At 59.6% G+C, this 17,265-nt stretch overlaps 1 protein-coding gene across 11 annotated transcripts in view; it reads left to right on the forward strand.

The window, feature by feature from the left end:
* The window catches only part of CAMK2B (calcium/calmodulin dependent protein kinase II beta), a 50,790-nt gene that overhangs the window by 19,266 nt on the left and 14,259 nt on the right, over positions 1–17,265 (forward strand). For 5 of the 11 annotated variants that reach the window (XM_087821454.1, XM_087821455.1, XM_087821453.1 and 2 more), the window contains exons 3-13: positions 2,393–2,452; positions 3,243–3,297; positions 5,794–5,859; positions 10,755–10,827; positions 13,530–13,632; positions 13,715–13,798; positions 14,324–14,418; positions 14,502–14,624; positions 14,736–14,819; positions 15,696–15,738; positions 16,576–16,650. In XM_087821454.1, coding sequence (XP_087677580.1) covers positions 2,393–2,452; positions 3,243–3,297; positions 5,794–5,859; positions 10,755–10,827; positions 13,530–13,632; positions 13,715–13,798; positions 14,324–14,418; positions 14,502–14,624; positions 14,736–14,819; positions 15,696–15,738; positions 16,576–16,650 — 861 coding nt within the window. Of the gene's footprint in view, positions 1–2,392; positions 2,453–3,242; positions 3,298–5,793; positions 5,860–10,754; positions 10,828–13,529; positions 13,633–13,714; positions 13,799–14,305; positions 14,419–14,501; positions 14,625–14,735; positions 14,820–15,695; positions 15,739–16,575; positions 16,651–17,265 lie in introns of all 11 variants that reach the window. The other 6 variants (XM_087821458.1, XM_087821461.1, XM_087821462.1 and 3 more) reach the window with 2 other exon arrangements.

Consider the following 17,265-nt stretch of genomic DNA (forward strand, 5'->3'; position numbering starts at 1 on the left):
CTGTGACTGTGCCCGCTGCAGGGCCACGCTGTCCTCCCCCATCTCCCGACACCCTCAGCAGCTCTCACTTTTCCTCCTTGTTTTTAACTCTCACCTGAGGATATTTTTCCATTGATTTTCAGAGAGGGAGGGAGGGAGGGAGGGAGAGAGAAACACAGATGCCAGAGAGACACATCCATTGGTTGCCTTCCGAAGGCACCCTGACCAGGGCTGGGGCTCGAGGCTGCAACCCAGGTATGTGCCCTTGACCGGGAATCGAACCGGAGACCTTTTGGTGCTCCTGCCGACGCTTGAACCACTGAGCCGCACTGGCCAGGATGAAGGTCAAACTATTTTTACAAAACAACAAACATGTTGCCTAATTATAAAAGTAGCACAAGATCATTGTCAAAGTTGGGGAGACATATAAAGAATAAATAAAATTACTCATAATCCTGCCACCCAGCCTGAAGCGCTGTTACCGTGGTGATGTCTTGTACGCAGGTGCGGCGATGGCGTCCTGAGCCACCGAGCCCTGGCCAGGTACCGTGTGCCTGACGCAGACAGGTGGTGGCCGGGAGGGCCAGTGACCTGCTGTGGTGGGGTGGACACGGGTGCCTGGGCAGGGCATCTAGGTGCCTCTTCTTGGCCCCACACAAATAAGTTATGTCCCCAAACACAAGAAGAAGCAGGTGGAGACCTTCTGGATGGGGCCCCACCCTCAGCAACAGGTTTTAGTAATAACACAGGCCTTTAGGTCATTTACTTCTCAGAGATGGGCTCCCACATGCATTTCGCTCCTGGTTTTTATTTATGACTGAAATCAGGCAGTGTTCCAAAGAGAACCTCCCCCTTACCTTCCCGGCTCTCCCTGACCTCAGCCTAGCTCCACCCCATCCACACACAGGCGGGCGTCTCAGCTGCCGCCCACACGATGGGGGGAAATCAGTGATGACACTGACTGTTGGAACAGTTGACAAAATTGGAATGTGGACTGTAGGTTGGATTCAAGTGTCATATCCTCATGGGGTTTACTATGTGGGGTAACTGCACTGAGAATGTCCTTGTTCTTACAAAATACACACCTGGGGAAGGCTGGGGACCATGTGCGTGTGTGCAAATGTGTGTGCACGTGTGTGTGGAAGGAGAGAGACACAAAAGTGCTGTCCATGAGAACTCCGTGACCTTGCAGCTCTTCTCTCAGTTTAAAAAATGTTCAGAATAGTTTAAAAAAAACTGTGAAAGGAAAAAGCACCCTGTGAGCCTACCACCCTGCACCCTAGCCCTTCCTCCCAGTGCACCTTCAGGGGAGGGGCAGGCGGTGTCAGGACAGGTACCCTGAAGCTGGTGCCGGGCGCAGGTCCCCACACCCCACAGTTGTGTTTAGTGTTGGAAAAACAGTACTCAGGCTGTGTTCTGTGGCATTGCCGCCTGTGTGTCCATCCTGGTGGGGGTGCTGGGCTGCTTCCAGTGTCTGCTGCGTGGGGTGTGGAGGTGAGGGAGCCTCCCGGTGCCAGGGACAGATGGCGGCCAGGTGAGCTGTGCAGGGGCTATTAGCATTTCCAGGAGGCTTGAGTGCCTGTCCTGGGAGGGGGGAGAGACAGCTGATGCCCCAGGTGTCCCCTCCTTTCCCGAGCAACTCCTGTCTGCAGGTGTGACTTCCCCACTCAGGAAAGACATGTGTGTTTGCAAGTACGTATGCGTGTCCTGATCCAGCCTGTTCCTGCACATGTGTGCACAGTGGTATGTGAGTGTGCACGTGTGTGCGCGCCCAGTGGCATGTGTGCATGTGTGTTTTGTATGCGTGTGTGCACGTGCATTTGTGTGTGTGTGCAGTAGTGTGTGTGTGAACACAGCACGATTTGGCTTTTTCTTTGTGAGTGGCTTTTCTCACTCAGCCTTGCATTGGGGTTGGGGTGATGCACACGCGTGGACGGGCATGTCCTGTTGTGTGATGCAGCCACATTTATTTCTGTGTTCTCTGGTCAGTGGAAGTGTTTTTTTAGTTTTTTGCTATTACAATTTCCATCAGCTTTTAAATTCTCCTGACACCTCTGTGTGAGATCTATAATTTCTGGCTGGTAAGTTGCTGGGTCCTTGCGGGGCAGCCTCTGGAATGGAGGTCCTGCATCGGGGTGTGGGCACAGGGCTAGGACCCCGGTCACCTCCAGTCCTTCTCCTGCCAGTGCTGCATAAACACACCCACCAGGCTCAGGCCTCTGGTTGTGAATGTGTGTGTGTGGAGGGGGGTCAGGTCCTGCACCCTCAGAGGTCCTGCCCAAGGCCCATGTCACAGATAGCCACCTTCAGAGATGGCAGCTGGTCCAGCATATGGTGGTCTGGGTGGCTGCAGGCCTGGGGAGTGACTGGCTGCTGGGACACGAGGTGACACCATGTCCCTTTCTGTCCCCAGATCACCAGAAGCTGGAGAGAGAGGCTCGAATCTGTCGCCTTCTGAAGCACTCCAACATAGGTGAGGCACCTGTGGGGGCAGAGCAGGGTCCCACCTCCCTCCCAGTGGTTGGCAGCCAGTCCCTTCCAGACTCCAGAGACTGCTTTTCTCTTCTGCGTTGAAGCCCTACCCTCCAGCCGGAAACGTCTCCACCTCTTAGGGTAGCGGGTTTGGGAGCCGCTGGCCTGGGCATCCTTGCCACTACCAGACCAGGGCTTTGGTCACGTGGGGCCACTGCAGCCACATGGGGGCCGTGTCCAGAATGAGCCATTCCCAGAAATGTTTGCTGTTTCGGGTGTGCACCTCCTGCTCAGGGAGAGGCTGCCTTCCCGTGCTGGAGCCCACCTTGCTGTCACTCACTCACCATTGTCACAGGACTAGGTGGGCATGGTTCTGGGCTTAGGGATAGAAGAAGTGTGGTTAAGCCGTGGTGGGGGAGTGCTTGGTCACAGGGCCATCTACTGACCCCCAGGGTCTGGAATCTGAGCCCAGGGTCTGAACCTTTGGAAGTGATGCCCCATTTGGTGGGTGGTCTCTGTCTGAGACCCCTGACCCTCAGCCCACTGTGCTTCTCTCCCCAAAGCTCCTCCATGGCTCCTTTCTGGGGCCTGGTGTGTGAGCCCGTCGTCATGGGGATACCCGGATGCCCCATGAACACTCCCCTGGCCACTGGCCCTCAGGGCCCACAGCCTCCCTCTAGCTTTGCTGCGCGCCCGCACCGTAGGAGCCCCAGGCCCTGGAGGGGCGGGCTCCCCCTTGCACAGAGGCATCCAGCTGCTGCCAGCCCTCACGGTCTCTTCTGTCCCCACAGTGCGTCTGCATGACAGCATCTCCGAGGAGGGGTTCCACTACCTGGTCTTCGATCTGTAAGTGCTCAGCTTCGGGCCTGGAGTGGGACCCAAGACCTTCGCAGCCCCTGGTGGACAGTCCCAGCCACCTGGCCTAGCCTCCCGCTCCTCCCTGGCTGCTTAGCAGCCAGCTACTCGGTCCCACAGGCTGGGGCCACTGCGCTGGGCCCTCTCTTCCAGACAGAACATGAAGGGGAGAGGAGGGGGGGCCCTGAGGCAAAGGTTCTTGGCCTTACATCCCTTCTCTCCCTTGGTGTCCTCCCCACAGCTGAACTGGGGCACCTGGCTGGCATGAGCATGCACATGCGTGTGTGAGAATGCATGTGTGTGGCTATGGTTGCATGTGTGCATTTGTGTATGTTGATGAGTGTGCACGTGTGGATGTCAGCATAGGTGAGTGACTGCATGAACGTGTGCACGTGTGATTTGAGAGGGTATATCTGTGTATGTGTGTGTACCTGGGTGCATGTGTGATCTGTGGGGTGTGTACATGTATGTGCGTGTGTGATGTGTGGGGTGTGTACATGTGTGTTGTGCAGTTTGTGGAGTGTGTGCACGTGTGGTTTGTGTGTGTATACATGTGCATGTGTGTGCTGACATGACCAGTGTGGTGCATACACGTCTGTGTTGTGTAGTTTGTGGAGTGTAGTATGCATACGTGTGGTTTGTGGGTCATGTACATGTATGTCTGTGTGATTTGTATGGTGTGTACGTGTTGTGTCGTGTGGTTTGTGGAGTGTGTGTACATGTGTGTTTGTACATGTGTGGGGACTGAGTGAGAAGGCATCTGGGCCTCTGCCACCTCTCACTTCCTGCTGGAATTAGAAGTGGTGATCTCACCCCCTGCTCCCTGACAGCTCCCCTGAGCAGGGCTATATTTAGCTGTCTGTGAGTCACTGCCACTGGGGACACAGGGTGCTTGGGACATGGCGCAGGCAGGGGCCATAGGATTTGGGCAGCCCTGGGTGGCCTCCAGGCTGCCTCAGGGCCAGGAAAGCCCCACTGGGTGCTGTTGCCATGGTGACGAGGCATGGAGGGCGCTCTCTCCCTTAAAGGACAGCTGCCTCGGGCCATAGGGCATGGAGGCCTGAGAAGTCCTCAGCCCACTCAGGTTCCTCAGTCGAGAGAGGCTAGGGCTATCCCTGTGAGGGTTTGGCCACCTCTCAGTACTCATGTCCCACAAGACACCGCTTAGAGTCACCAATCAGGTGTCCAGGGCTGCCAGGCCAAGGCTGTACCCTGAAACTCTGTCCCATGGCCCCTCAGAGGTGGCAGGCTCGCTATCCCCCTTCCCAGGAAATGTAGAGGCCACCGAGCTGGAGGTGGCCTTGTCCAGGGACTCTGGTGGCTGACAGGTGGGTGTATGACTCAGGAGTAGTCAAGGGGAGGGGATGGTGTGTGTGTGCACGCTTGTACATGTGAATGCGTGCACTGTGTAAGTGCGTGCACAAGTGTGCATGTATATATGTGTGTGCCCATGAGATTCTTGTTCCTTTTGGCCCACAAGGCAGGCAGGCATGGGGAGAGGCTCTGAGGGGGGCCAGCGAGAGGAAATTGGCTGGTGTTTCTGGGGGCTGAGGAGGCATCCTCTCCTCCGACCTCTGTGGCCCCCGAGGATGTGGTGGTTCAGACCCTACTGAGGCCTCCTTAGAAATTAATGGGAACTGAAGTTCATATGCAGAGCCCAGAGCCCATGGGCAGCTGAGGAGGGTGCAGTGCAAGGCAGAGTGAGGACACAAGAGGGAGGCTGTGGACCACCTCAGGGTGGGAAAGCTCTAGGCGGAGTTTCCCTGCAGGTGCAGAACTGGTGGGTTTGAGTGAGGGGCTGGGTAGACCCAGGGTGGCTCCTCCCTGCTTCCCTGTGCACGTGTCCCTCCCTGGACTCTGCTTTCTGCACCTTTTCTTCCACATCCATGTTTCCCAGCCTAGGGGACCCTGAACAGCCTGGACCCTTTCTGGCTTCCCAGAGGCCCTCTAGGCAGTGGCTCCTACCCAGGGGGCCCATCCTGACCGTAGGGACTGACACACAACTAGAGCGTCTGTGGACAGAGATCCCACTCTCCTCCTGGAGGTGGGACTTTGGGCACCTTGAGACCCTGCCCATAAAGGAGGCCAGACCCTCTGCTCTGTGTGTGGGGCAGGGGGCACATCTCTGGCCCTGGGGTGTTTGAGGAGGGGATTCGGACCTTCTCAGGCCTCTAGTTAGAATTTCAAGGCCGGAGCACCACGGCAGAGGCCTGGATCAAACGCCTGAGCTGCCCACTCTTCGGGCAGGTCACTGAGACAATCAACACTCAGTTCTCTGAGCTGAGCACCCCTGTCATGGAGGGGGTGCAAGGACAAAATGCTAAATGCACCGTCTTTGAATGAGTGCTCAGTAAGCCACCAGTCCTAGGTGACAGTGTCTGTGGGGCAGAGGTGCCGGGGCAGAGGGGGAGGAGATGGTAGAGACAATAATGGAGGGAACGGGGTGACGGGTCTCCAGAGTCTTGACTCCTGTGTGCTTTCCTGCAGGGTCACTGGTGGGGAGCTATTTGAGGACATTGTGGCGAGGGAGTACTACAGCGAGGCGGATGCCAGGTGGGTGTAGAGCCCTCACCCTGTCCCGCCCTGCCCACCCCTCACTCAGCCCGTGCTTGTGGGCCAGATGCCACCCTGATCCATGACAGGAATGCCACTCCTGACAGTGTGTCTAAGCTTGGAGACAGCTGAGGGCAGCCACTCCCTACCTTGCCCTCCTGGTGCAAGGAGACATGCCTTTAAAAAAAGAAAGAAGGCTGCCAGTGGCCCTCTTTAGGTGGAATTATGGATGCTTTTCCATTTTTCAGTCGTCTTTGTCTCTTTTAAAAGTTTTCTTTAATGAATATGTATTACTTTTCTAATCAAGGAAAGTGAATGTTATTTTTTAAAGTAGCTTTTTGTGACTTGGTTCTGCACCTACCTTGCCTGTTGGTGGCGGTCTGAGTCCCTGTGAGGAGGTTTGAAGGGGTGCTGGTGCCTCCCAGAGCTGGGCCGCTGGGGGAGGCCTGGGCTGGGGAGGGGAAGCCAGACCAGCGCAGGTGGAGGGGCACTGGCTGCTTTTCTGAGGCTCCTCAAGGAAGGACTTGCATTTTGCAAACAGCCGGTGAGTGGCCTGTCCCTTTCGAGAGAGAAAACATGTTTTATTTCCTACTTACTAGGAAAGCAGGGAGTGGGGCACAGCCCCTCCTTCTGCTCCACCGCACTCCTGTGGGCCTGTCCAGTGTGAGTGCCTGCCTGCTGGGAGGTCGGGACTCCAGGACCCAGGCCGTCCTCACATGTCCTGGAGCTCAGGGCTCCTGGGCGACAGGTGCAGGCCGGGCCAGGGTGGGAGAAGTAGGTCCCATGGGCCACCCCCAGGAGGGGTTTCATGGCCCCGGGTCAGCAGCTAGACTGAACTCTCGGAGGAGGAGGGGTGCCACCTGGATGTGGGAAGGCTGCTTACCTGGACCATCCAGTCCCAGCTCTGGGCACCACTGGGGCCTGGCGCTCTCTGGGGCAGCAGTGCAAGGTCGGGGAGGGGACTCAGCCTGGAGCCCCCGGACAATCCAGCCAGCTGCTCATAGGGCCTTCCTCTAGAGCCCTGTGCCCGCCTACACCCTGGCCACACTACATTTCCAACCATGCCCGCACCACACCCACTATGACCACACCCCCTCCCACGTCCCAAATACATCCCTCTCCTGCCACGCCCCACAGTGCTCCAACCATGCCTGACCCACATTCCAGTCACGCCTCACAGTCCAGTCACACCTCATGCCTCCAGACCCCTTGGCCTCAGAGCTCCTCCCTTGCTCACCTGTCCCTCCTTCCCGGGCTTTACCCTTTCACTCCTGGGGACCCCTCCTGCCTGTATTCTGCCCTCTCTAGTGATAGGGCTCCACTGACTTTTGGGGCCCGTTGGAACTGGCCCAGAGGAGGGGGGCTCTGTGCTGGGGCCCCTCCCACGATGCCTCGTTTCCTGTCACAGCCAGACCGTGAGGAGTGAGGAGGAAGGACACTCCTCTAGCTGTCCCCACAGGGAACACCCTCGGTGTCTCTTCTCCCGGGGGTCCTGGATCCTCCACTGTGTTGGAGGCCTGTGTACGACCATTGTGTTGGTGCTTTGCCCGGGTCAGGAGGGAGTCTGGGGGGTCACCACGGGCATTGTGGGGAGAATCCCATCCCAGGAGGGCTGCGTATCCCCTGGGAACCCCCAGAGAAAGGACTCAGGGTTGTGCTGAGGCAGGAGCCCTAGCCAGGCCCAGGGCCGGGGCCCTTCCCTCACCAGTGACCCTCCAGGGCCTGCTGCTCCAAGCCCAGCAGCAGATGCGTCACCTCGTGTGGGCCCCAAGTGTGGGTCCCTGGAGGAGAAGCAGCCAGGTGGCAGCGGCTTTGCTGAACTGTTTTCCAACCCAGGAGGCTGGCGAGCCCTTTGAAGAGGAAACCAATTCTTCATTTCAGAGTTGGCAGGGAAACCGAGGGGTCTTTCATCACACCTGGAAAAGCAAAGTTCAGAATATTTACAACCCAGTTTTAAAAACCCTGAAAAGCAATATGGCTCGAGAGAGATGGCGACGGGCCGTGGGAGTGCGGAGGAGGGAAGGAGCCCAGAGCCCTGAGAACATGTCCAGGCCAGCTGGCACCTAAGGTGCTCCTTGGGAACGGTTCTGAACACGAAAGTGACTCTAGATTGTTCAGAATGTGGCAGACAGCCCCATGAGGAAGCAGGTGCGTGTAAATAAACCAGAGGAAGAAGGCAACCAGACCTCGTGGCTGGCTGTGGCCAGGCGGCCTCCCGTCCTCCGGCTGTAGTCTCAGCTTGGATACTAGGGTGAGAGCAAGGTGAGGAGGGTCCCAGGAGCAGTCCCCAGGGGTCCCCAGATCCGGGGCTGCCGGAATAGGCTGCTTTCCAGGCAGGTGGGCGCCCTGCACACCTGCAGGCTGCAGAGGTGACTCCCACGTTGGGGAGACCCTGTGAAGAGCCAGCCAGAGAAGGGTCAGCGCTGTCTTGTGGGCAGGGTAGCCCACCGTGTTCTGTTGGGGAACCTGGTTTGCTTGTCCAGTTCTTCATAAGCTTGGGGAGCGAAGCCAGGGGAAGTCTGTGTGCTGCCTACAGCGTGGCCATCAGGGTGGCCCTGACATGTCCTGCGCCGCCCAGTCCTGTGGTGCTCCGGAGAGGTGCAGACCCAGTGCCCGCTTAGCAGGAGCTCTGTGTCCCCAGGAGGGCACTTGGCAGAGGGCAGGGGCGAAGCCCACCCATCCGCGTCGACCTCACAAGAGGTGCTGTGGCAGAGGGACCCATGGGGTCTGCAAGGCATAAGCTGAGGTCACAGGTGAGAGGAGAGAAGGGAGCGTCCCTGCAGGCACCACGGCCACAATCAGTGGAGATGGATGCTGCCCAGACACCCACCCAGGATCGAGCCCCCCATGACTGCAGGGGGACAGCGTGGGTTCTTCGAGGATACCTGACATGGAGACTCCGGAGGGCATCTGGAAGGCAGGGCCTTGGGGTGAAGACACAGGTCTGTTGCCCAGAGTTGAGACCAGCACTTGCAGTTGGAAAGGTCACTCCAGGGTGTGGAGAGTGGCTAGAGGCGCAGGAACGGTAGCCAGGGCTGCGTAGGACTCTGGTCACAGGAAAAAGGGCTCTACAGGCAGCAGGGCTCACAGCCAGGCGCACAAACCACCGCCGACCCTGGGGCCGAGCCAGGCCGGGCATCAGTACAGGCCCAGGCTGGTGCACCAGGAGTCCTGCAGGCCCAGTGTGGGGTGGTGCCCGCAGGGTCCCAGCAGGCGCTCCCCTAGTGAGCACTGGGCCTGTGAGGGCCCCTGGGGGCTGCAAAAGCCCGTGTCTCCTGCCCTGAGCCCTGGATCAGCGGCCAAAACCTCCTTGGCAAGTACTAGGGGCTTTGCCCGGCCTTGGCCTCCTCACAGCAGCCTGTGATGCCCTCGAGAGCGGCTCAGATCTCACGGCTGAGCTCTGCCCACCCTAGACCAGCTTTCAAGCTGGGTCAGCCCTTGGGGTGTCTGCAGTAACAGGGCAGTGGGGGTGGGGGTGCTGCTGAGTGTGGGCTGGGGACACGGGACAGGACTGCTCTGGGCAGATGAGGGTGTGTGGGAGGGACGGGAGTAGGGAGGAGAGCCAGGGCCGAGGTGGGGGGACAGGGCTATGGCTCCAGCCCAGGGCTGTGGGGGACTGTCTTCCACAAGGTTAACCCCAGCTTCGCCTGACCCACAGTTTCAGCAGATGCTGTCTCTGGGGTTCTGGGATCTGGGCTCCACCATGGGCAGGGGCTCAGGTTTGCTGTTCTGTGCGGTGACCGATGGTATCTAGATGTGGCCACAGCTGTGTGAAGAGAGGGCTGGTCCCTATCCTGTGCCTTGTTGGTTGTTAGGAAAACAAAGCCCACCCCTCCTCTGACCCTCGGTCACTGCACAGGGTCCAGCAGGGGCAGGAAGGGTCCTGGGGGAATCTTTCCATCCCCCCTTCACCCCATTCAGAGGGGCTGTGAGGGAGACCCCGGGCAGTGGGCTTCAGGTGGCCTATGGCCTCCCGTCTCCCATAGCTGGCAAAGCCACAGGGTGGTCGGGGACCCCAAGGGCCTGTGTCTGGCTCTGGGGGCTGCTGAAAACTGGACAGTTGGGGGAGGCAGGCTCAGCCACAGGGTCTCCTGTGTGCAGGGCGGGGACATCGGGTCAGACGTGCAGAGCACTGTGAAGCACAGGTGTTGGTGGTGCCCAGGGCAGCCCAGAACTCTCCCTTGGGCCAGTCATGCCCGGAAAGGTGGGGACTGCTCCCTGACCTGGAAGGGAGCCCCTGGCTTGGGCCCGGGGCAGTGTCTGGCTGCCCTCTCAGGAGAGCAGTAGAGCCCAGGCTGCTGTAGAGCTGAGCTGTCCAGTGCAGGGATGGCAGTGGGGGGGGCGGGGGCTTCCAGTTTGTTGGGATGAAGTGGCACCTGCTCTGGCCCATGAGTGACTGGGGGCTGCAGCATCAGCACTGCCCACACCTGGGTGCCGCCTGCCCTCTCTCCTCTGCCCTTTCCCTTTCCCCTCTGCCCTTTTCCCGCCTGGGTTCCTCCTGGACTGGCTTGCAGGGTGTGGGCCCCACCCTGGCCTTCCTCTCAGAGGGCCCAGCTCAGAGTCAGGATTGGCTAGCATGAGCCTGGGGAGGGGCCCTGGGCAGCCGGGATGTTTCCTCAGAGTGTCGCTAGATGGGCCTGGCAAAGGGGAGAGCGGGGTGGGGGTGGGGTTTGGCATAGGGGCCTGGCCAGGCCTGAGCTGACCTGGGGTGAGGGAGGCACCCCAGAGGCCCCTCCTGGACAGCGTCTCTGCTCCCATGTGGCAGGGAGACAGCGCCTTGATTCCCTGCCTCCCGTGGCCCCGCCAGGCTGGGACCTCACCCCCCCCCAGTCCCACAGCCCCCGCTCCTGCATCTACACGGGCCACCGCACTAATGCACGTGCTGTCTGCCACAGTCACTGCATCCAGCAGATCCTGGAGGCGGTTCTCCACTGCCACCAGATGGGGGTCGTTCACAGGGACCTCAAGGTGAGTCCCTCTTGCCTTGCTCTGTGCCAGGGCTTTGTGGTCTGTACCTGCATGTCCTGTGAAAGGAGGCCTGAGGGGGCACCGTGAGCACCGGACATTGGTGCATGCGCACATGGAGGTGTATGTGTGTGTGTGCGTGTGTGCACGAGTGTGCATGTGTGTGTGTGCATGGAGGTGTCTGCACATGGCCTTCACAACACATCCAGGCTCCAGGACTGAGCGGGGACAGTTGTTAAAATTCAGACTATGAGCACATGTCCCCTCAGGGTCTCACTTTCTGGGCTCCGGTTGAGATGCAGACCTGGCAAGTGGGACACAGGTGATGTGCGTGCAGGTGAGGCTGATGCTGAAGGAGCAGAGGGTGAGAGGCCAGCTTCCAGGGTCTCTGCAAATGTCCAGCCTTTTAAAAAAATATATGTTTTTATTAATTTCAGAGAAAGGAAGGGAGAGGGAGAGAGAGAAACAGCAATGATGAGTCATTGGTCAGCTGCCTCCTGCACGCCCCCAACTGGGGATCGAGCCCTCACCCTTGACATGTGTCCTGACCAGGAATCGAACTGTGACCTCCTGGTTCCTGGGTTGATGCTCAGCCACTGAGCCACGCCAGCTGGGCAAACGTCCAGCCTTTTCCCAAAGTCTCTGTGGCCCTTAGCTCAGCAGCCCTGGGCAAAGTGCCTACAGATCTTTCAAAAGGTGTATCACCCCCAGGGCACAGGATGGTGGGAGGGCTTAGGACGGAGAGCAGCTTCCCTTCCTCCCCCCCCCCCCCCCTCGTTTCTTTGACTCCACTGTTCTCTAGGCTGTTGGGCCAGTTTCTTGTCTGGGGTGGGAGACCCCTGGGCTGTCATTCCTGCTGAGAGACTCACTGGTGGTTGAGACAAACTTTCCCAGGTGCTGGCACTGAATGGGTCACACCTTCCTTGGGCGTTGAGGTGTGTGTGTATGTGAGTTGATCTTTGTGGGATGCTCGGGACAGACCCTCTCCTGTGCTCGTCAGGTGTCCCTGCTCTCTGTGCCTGTCCCGGTGGTCCCTGTGCTTGTCCTTTCACCTGTCTGCTTCATGTGCCTGTCCCACCCTCTGCTCTGTGTCTTGTCTGAATGGGCCCCACCTGGGGGCCGCTGAGAGGAGAGGCCATGGGGGAGTGGGCAGCAGTCCCCACCTTGTGCATGGACCCCACTATTCATAGCTGGCTTGGAGGCCAAGGCAGAGAGATGGAGACAGGCTCTCACCCAGGCCACGAGTGACCTGGGGACACACCGAGTCCTTGCCGAAAAAAGGGAAAAGTTGGGCAGGATCTCCTGCTGGGTGTGGGGAAGTAGCCTGTCCCAGCTCCAGAGGGGACCCTGTCCTGAGCCCCCAGGAACAGCACTGTGGTGGGTTTGCTGTGACTGAGGCAAGAGTGTGGGGCCTGTGGAGAGGTTGTCACCATTTGGGGCTGCAGGGGAGGGCGTGCTCTTCCTGGAGGGGGCACTGTGTGATCCGTAGATTCAGGTCCAGCCCCAGCTGCAGTCCTGCCCTGTTTCAGACGTCTTGACGTGGTGCCCAGGAGGTTGGGATCCACAAAGTTTGGTTGTGGTGTTGGTCTTTCTTTTTTTTTTCCTTTTTTTAAAAAGTTTTTATTGATTTTTAGAGAGAGAGGAAGGGAGAGAAACATCAATCGGCTGCCTCCTGCACGCCCCCTACTGGGGATCGAGCCCACAACCCTGGCATGTGCCCCTGACTCGGAATCAAATTGGTGACCTCTTGGTTCCTGGGTCGATGTTCAACCATTGAGCCACACTGGTGGGGCATGTTGGCCTTTCTTGGTGGCACTAAAGTGTGTTGACATAAGAATGTCCAAACTTGTAATGAATTTATAGGAGTTAATTTGAGCCAAACCAAGGACATTGCTGGGGGCCGATCTCAGGTGCTCCTGAGAACAGCCTTCCCACCCCTTCTTTCAGAGTGAAGAGGAGACCGGGGGAAGGTTCTGTGGAGGGGGGAGAGGGCAAGGCGGGGACTGGGTTACAGGACTGGTGACAAGATTATTTTCTCTCCTGAGGGTGGCTCCACTTGTTATCCTAGATGCACAGAAACAACGGACAGGGCTTGCTCAAGGCAAAGACAAGCCTTTTACGAAAGAAGTTAGAGGCCTGGGTCCTGACCACTGCCATGACCTGCCCAGTTGGGGATATATGGTCAGATCAGCCTGTGGAGCTACTTTCCACAGAACCCGTTTTTAGTCCCCAAGTGGCAGTGTGGTCTCAGGGGCTTGCCTGTAGGAAGGGACCCTGGCAGTCAGGAACGAGGGTCCAGCAGCTGAGAGCTCTGAGCACTGGATGATGAACCGTGGGTGTGGCGGGCGGACGTCCTGCACTGCCTGGGCTTCAGGGCCCTTGGTCATTCCTCCTTGCAGTGCCTTAGCCCCCAGCAGGCAGCCAGACATGGGTGGGGAGGGAAGCCTCCTGCAAATGGGCCACCAGGGCTCATAGGGTCTGAAGGGTCCCCTCGCACTTTGGGAGCCAGCTTTTCTATGCCAGGCTGCTGTCCCTGTGCCCAGGGGCTGGGCTGTGGGGTGCAGGCCGAGGGGCCCAGAAGTGTCAGCAGTGCCTAGAGACACCCACATGGCAGGGTCAGACCTGTGTCCCTACCTGCAAACTGATGCCACCTCTGTTTTGTCCCCCTCTGGGATCCCTGGGCGTAAACCACATGGCCTCTGCAGCCAGAGAACCTGCTCCTGGCCAGCAAGTGCAAGGGGGCCGCAGTGAAGCTTGCAGACTTTGGCCTGGCTATCGAGGTGCAGGGGGACCAGCAGGCATGGTTTGGTGAGCACCCTGGCTGGTGGAAGGGGCAGGGAGAGGGGTCAGCTGCCCCCAAGCCCTCACACCACCCATCCCCTCTCACTAGGGTTCGCTGGCACGCCGGGCTACCTGTCTCCAGAGGTCCTGCGCAAGGAAGCCTACGGCAAGCCAGTGGATATCTGGGCATGCGGTAAGGCCAGAACGGGGCAGGTGGGGCGGTGGTGGAGAGAACATACGAGGCTCCCCTGGGGCTGCCCCAGCCAGGAACCCCTCCCATCCCGACTAGACCTGTGACCCTGGCTGTTGCTGAGCTTGCCACCCCATGCCCCCTGCATTCGGCAGCCACAGGTGCTGGGGGCGGGGACTGTGCAGACCACCCCGTGAAGTAGGGTGAGGGTGGGGCAGAGGTGACAGGCTGTGGATCATGTTCTGCCAATGTGAGGGTCTCCAGATAATGATACTCGCTGATACTGGCTCCTCCGGTTAGGGGAGCTCAGGACCCCGGTGCCTTCCTAGGGCTCCCTGGCTTCAGGCAGGAACCACATCTTAGCGGAACTGAGGGTTCCATAGTTGTTGAGCTGGGCATCTGACCCCTGCCGGCCACACACTTGACACCTCCTGGTGGTGCCCACCTGCTGGCACTAGTCTCCGTGGGGTGCTGGTACGGGGTGGGGCTGGGCGTGGGCAGCGACGTGAGCCCCTGCCTCCCTCCCAGGGGTGATCCTGTACATCCTGCTGGTGGGCTACCCCCCCTTCTGGGATGAAGACCAGCACAAGCTGTACCAGCAGATCAAGGCTGGCGCCTATGACGTGAGTGCCCTCCCTCCCGCCCTCCGAGGCGCCGGCTCCTGCCTGGGGGGCCTCAGACCCCCGAGCACTGTTTCCTCTTCCAGTTCCCGTCCCCTGAGTGGGACACAGTCACACCCGAAGCCAAAAACCTCATCAACCAGATGCTGACCATCAACCCTGCCAAGCGCATCACTGCGCACGAGGCGCTGAAGCATCCGTGGGTCTGCGTAAGTGGCCTCAGCGTTGGGCCACCCTGGGCGGGTTGACCCTGGGGTCCTGCCCTTGTACCCGACGGGCTCTCTGCTGCCCTGAGCCTCTCCCTGACCCTTTCCCCACAGCAACGCTCCACGGTGGCCTCCATGATGCACAGGCAGGAGACGGTGGAGTGCCTGAAAAAGTTCAATGCCCGAAGGAAGCTCAAGGTGAGACTGGGCCCCGTCCTGGCCAAGCACCCGTGAAGGTACCTGTCCCCTCGAGGGCCCCACACTGGGATCAGGGGAGGCTCTGAGGGTCCCGGCCCCTCAAGACAGTCTGCCTGTCAGCAGACCACACGTGTCAGGTGGACTCAGTGCCTCCCTGGTAACAACGCCAAGGTGCCCAGACGAGGGCCTGGCCCCCAGGTGCATAGCTGGCCCCTCCTCACCTCTCACGCCACCCCTGAGGTGCTCCTGGGCTGCACACCGGGGCCCTCCGCGCGGCTCTCCTGGTGTGTGTGAGTCACCAAGCTTCCTGCCCAGGCCAGTGTGGTGAGGACACAGCCCTAGTGCTTGGGCGGGTGGGGGGACAGGAGGGAGGTGGCCCTGGCCTGCTCTCCTGGAAAGCTGCTGCACGCAGAGGGGGTGCCCAGCGTGGCTGAGCACATGTGGATGTGCCTGTCAGGGAAAGGTGGACCTCAGAGGACCCCTGGGAGTCTTGAAGCACTTTTTAAGCTGTGGTCAGTGGGCAGTTTCGGGCCCAGGGTGCATCACTCACCCAAGGATATTTTTTTCCATTGGTTTTTAGAGGGCGGGGGGGGAGAGAGCAACATCAATTGGTTACCTCCCTCACTCACCTGACCCAGTCCGGGGATCGAACCTGAAATGCAGGTACATGCCCTTGACCAGGAATTGAATATGTGACCCTTTGGTGCTTGGGCGAGGCTCTAGCCACTGAGCAACACAACACAGGGCTGTGTCACTGTTTTAATTCTGGAAGCGGGTGGCAGCAGGTGAGTCCTGCCGGATACCCCCAGGCTGAGGCCCGGAGGGGGGTTCCTGGCCAGCAGATGGCCCTGGCCTCAGCGGTGTCTCTCTCCCTAGGGAGCCATCCTCACCACTATGCTGGCCACCCGGAATTTCTCAGGTAAGAACAGCCTTCTCCAGGAAGGCTCAGAATGACCCACCACTGGCCACCTGCCCTCCTGCCCCGGAACCCCTCCTCTGCTGTTGGCCTGCCCTTTGCCCTCTGCCCTCTGAGATCCTTCAAGGGCAACACTGCAGGTCCACCCACCTGCCCGGCGCCAGGAGGCCCCCCAGCACACGCCCTACCCCTTCGTTGTGGGTCTCTGTGTCCCCGCCTGACACCCCAGCTCCGTGTGTCTGTCCAGGCGTAGGTCGGCACCTCTGTGGCCTGTCGTTGTCCTGAAACTTCTGAGCACCGTCTTGTGTGTGGGAGGTGAGAGGAGGGTCTGGGGCCTCTCTGCTGAGCTCTGGACATTCTGGTGGCCACCTGCCCGGGTCACTGGAGGTGGGCAGGGCTGGGGGCGTGCGGCTGCTGGGCGGGGGGTGTCTGGGACCCCAAGGCCAAGGGCCTCAGCAGGCCCATCAGGGACAGCGTCACCCTGTCCTGTGGCTTGTGTGTGTGGGAGTCTGTGGTCCGTCCTGTTTGTTGCATCCGGCTCCCTCCTGTGACTTTGCTGTGGACGGGGCTGTGGGCGGGCACCCTGTCACACTGGGACCGATGGGGTGCGTCCTGCCCACACCTCGAAGCCGGTGGGTTCTCTAAGGAGAAGGGAAGCAGATGCTTCCGACGGTCAGTGGTCTGCACCTTGTGTCCACCGTCCTGTGAAAGGGGCTCTGGAGCACTGACCCCCAAGCCTGGGCTCTAATCATCTTCTGCTTCCTTTGTCTCTTCTCTCCTTCACCTCGCCCGCCCCTCGTCTGTGTCCGCCCCCCCTCATCTCTAACCCGGTGCTAACAGTGGGCAGACAGACCACCGCTCCAGCCACAATGTCCACCGCGGCCTCCGGCACCACCATGGGGCTGGTGGAACAAGGTAGATGCTTTGGACCTGAGTCCCGCAGTCGGCATGCAGCTCCCCTGGCTGCGCGCAGCCGCCTCGAGGCCCGGGAGCCCCGCTCCCGCCGTGGACACCTCCCGCAGAGCCCCAGCCGCCTTAGGCCCCCCCATCAAAGGAGGGACAGGCTAGGCGGTCCCTAAGCAGTGCCCCATGTGCATTTAACTGAACCCCCCAGCCCTGACCCCCTAAGTCTGGGGATCGGGAGACCCCTTTGGCCAGAGCTCTTTGCTTCTGAAGCTCTGTCCCACTTGTCCACCCCATTGTCCACCCGACCTCGTTCAGATGACCTTGGCCACCCACAGGAAGACTCGGGGCTGCTACTGCGGGTCCGAGTCCTGACTGGGGGTCCTCAGGAGAAGGGCACAGAAGCAGAGACCCTGCCCCTGAGAACCTGCTGGTCACCTCGTCCACCCGGCCTAATCTGTACCCCCCCCCCGACTGGCCCCCGCTGCTCACACGCGGCCGGTGGTCTGTGCTGAGTCTTAGACGAGCTCGACACAGGCACGTGCATGTCAGCCCTGTAAGTCCCAGGCGAGGGGTCTTCGGCCACCCTGAGAATGACTTTGAAGCCCTCCTCTTGTTTCTGTTCTG

The sequence above is a fragment of the Miniopterus natalensis genome, chromosome 10, assembly GCF_054644295.1.
Source record: "Miniopterus natalensis isolate mMinNat1 chromosome 10, mMinNat1.hap1, whole genome shotgun sequence".
Classification (NCBI taxonomy): domain Eukaryota; kingdom Metazoa; phylum Chordata; class Mammalia; order Chiroptera; family Miniopteridae; genus Miniopterus; species Miniopterus natalensis.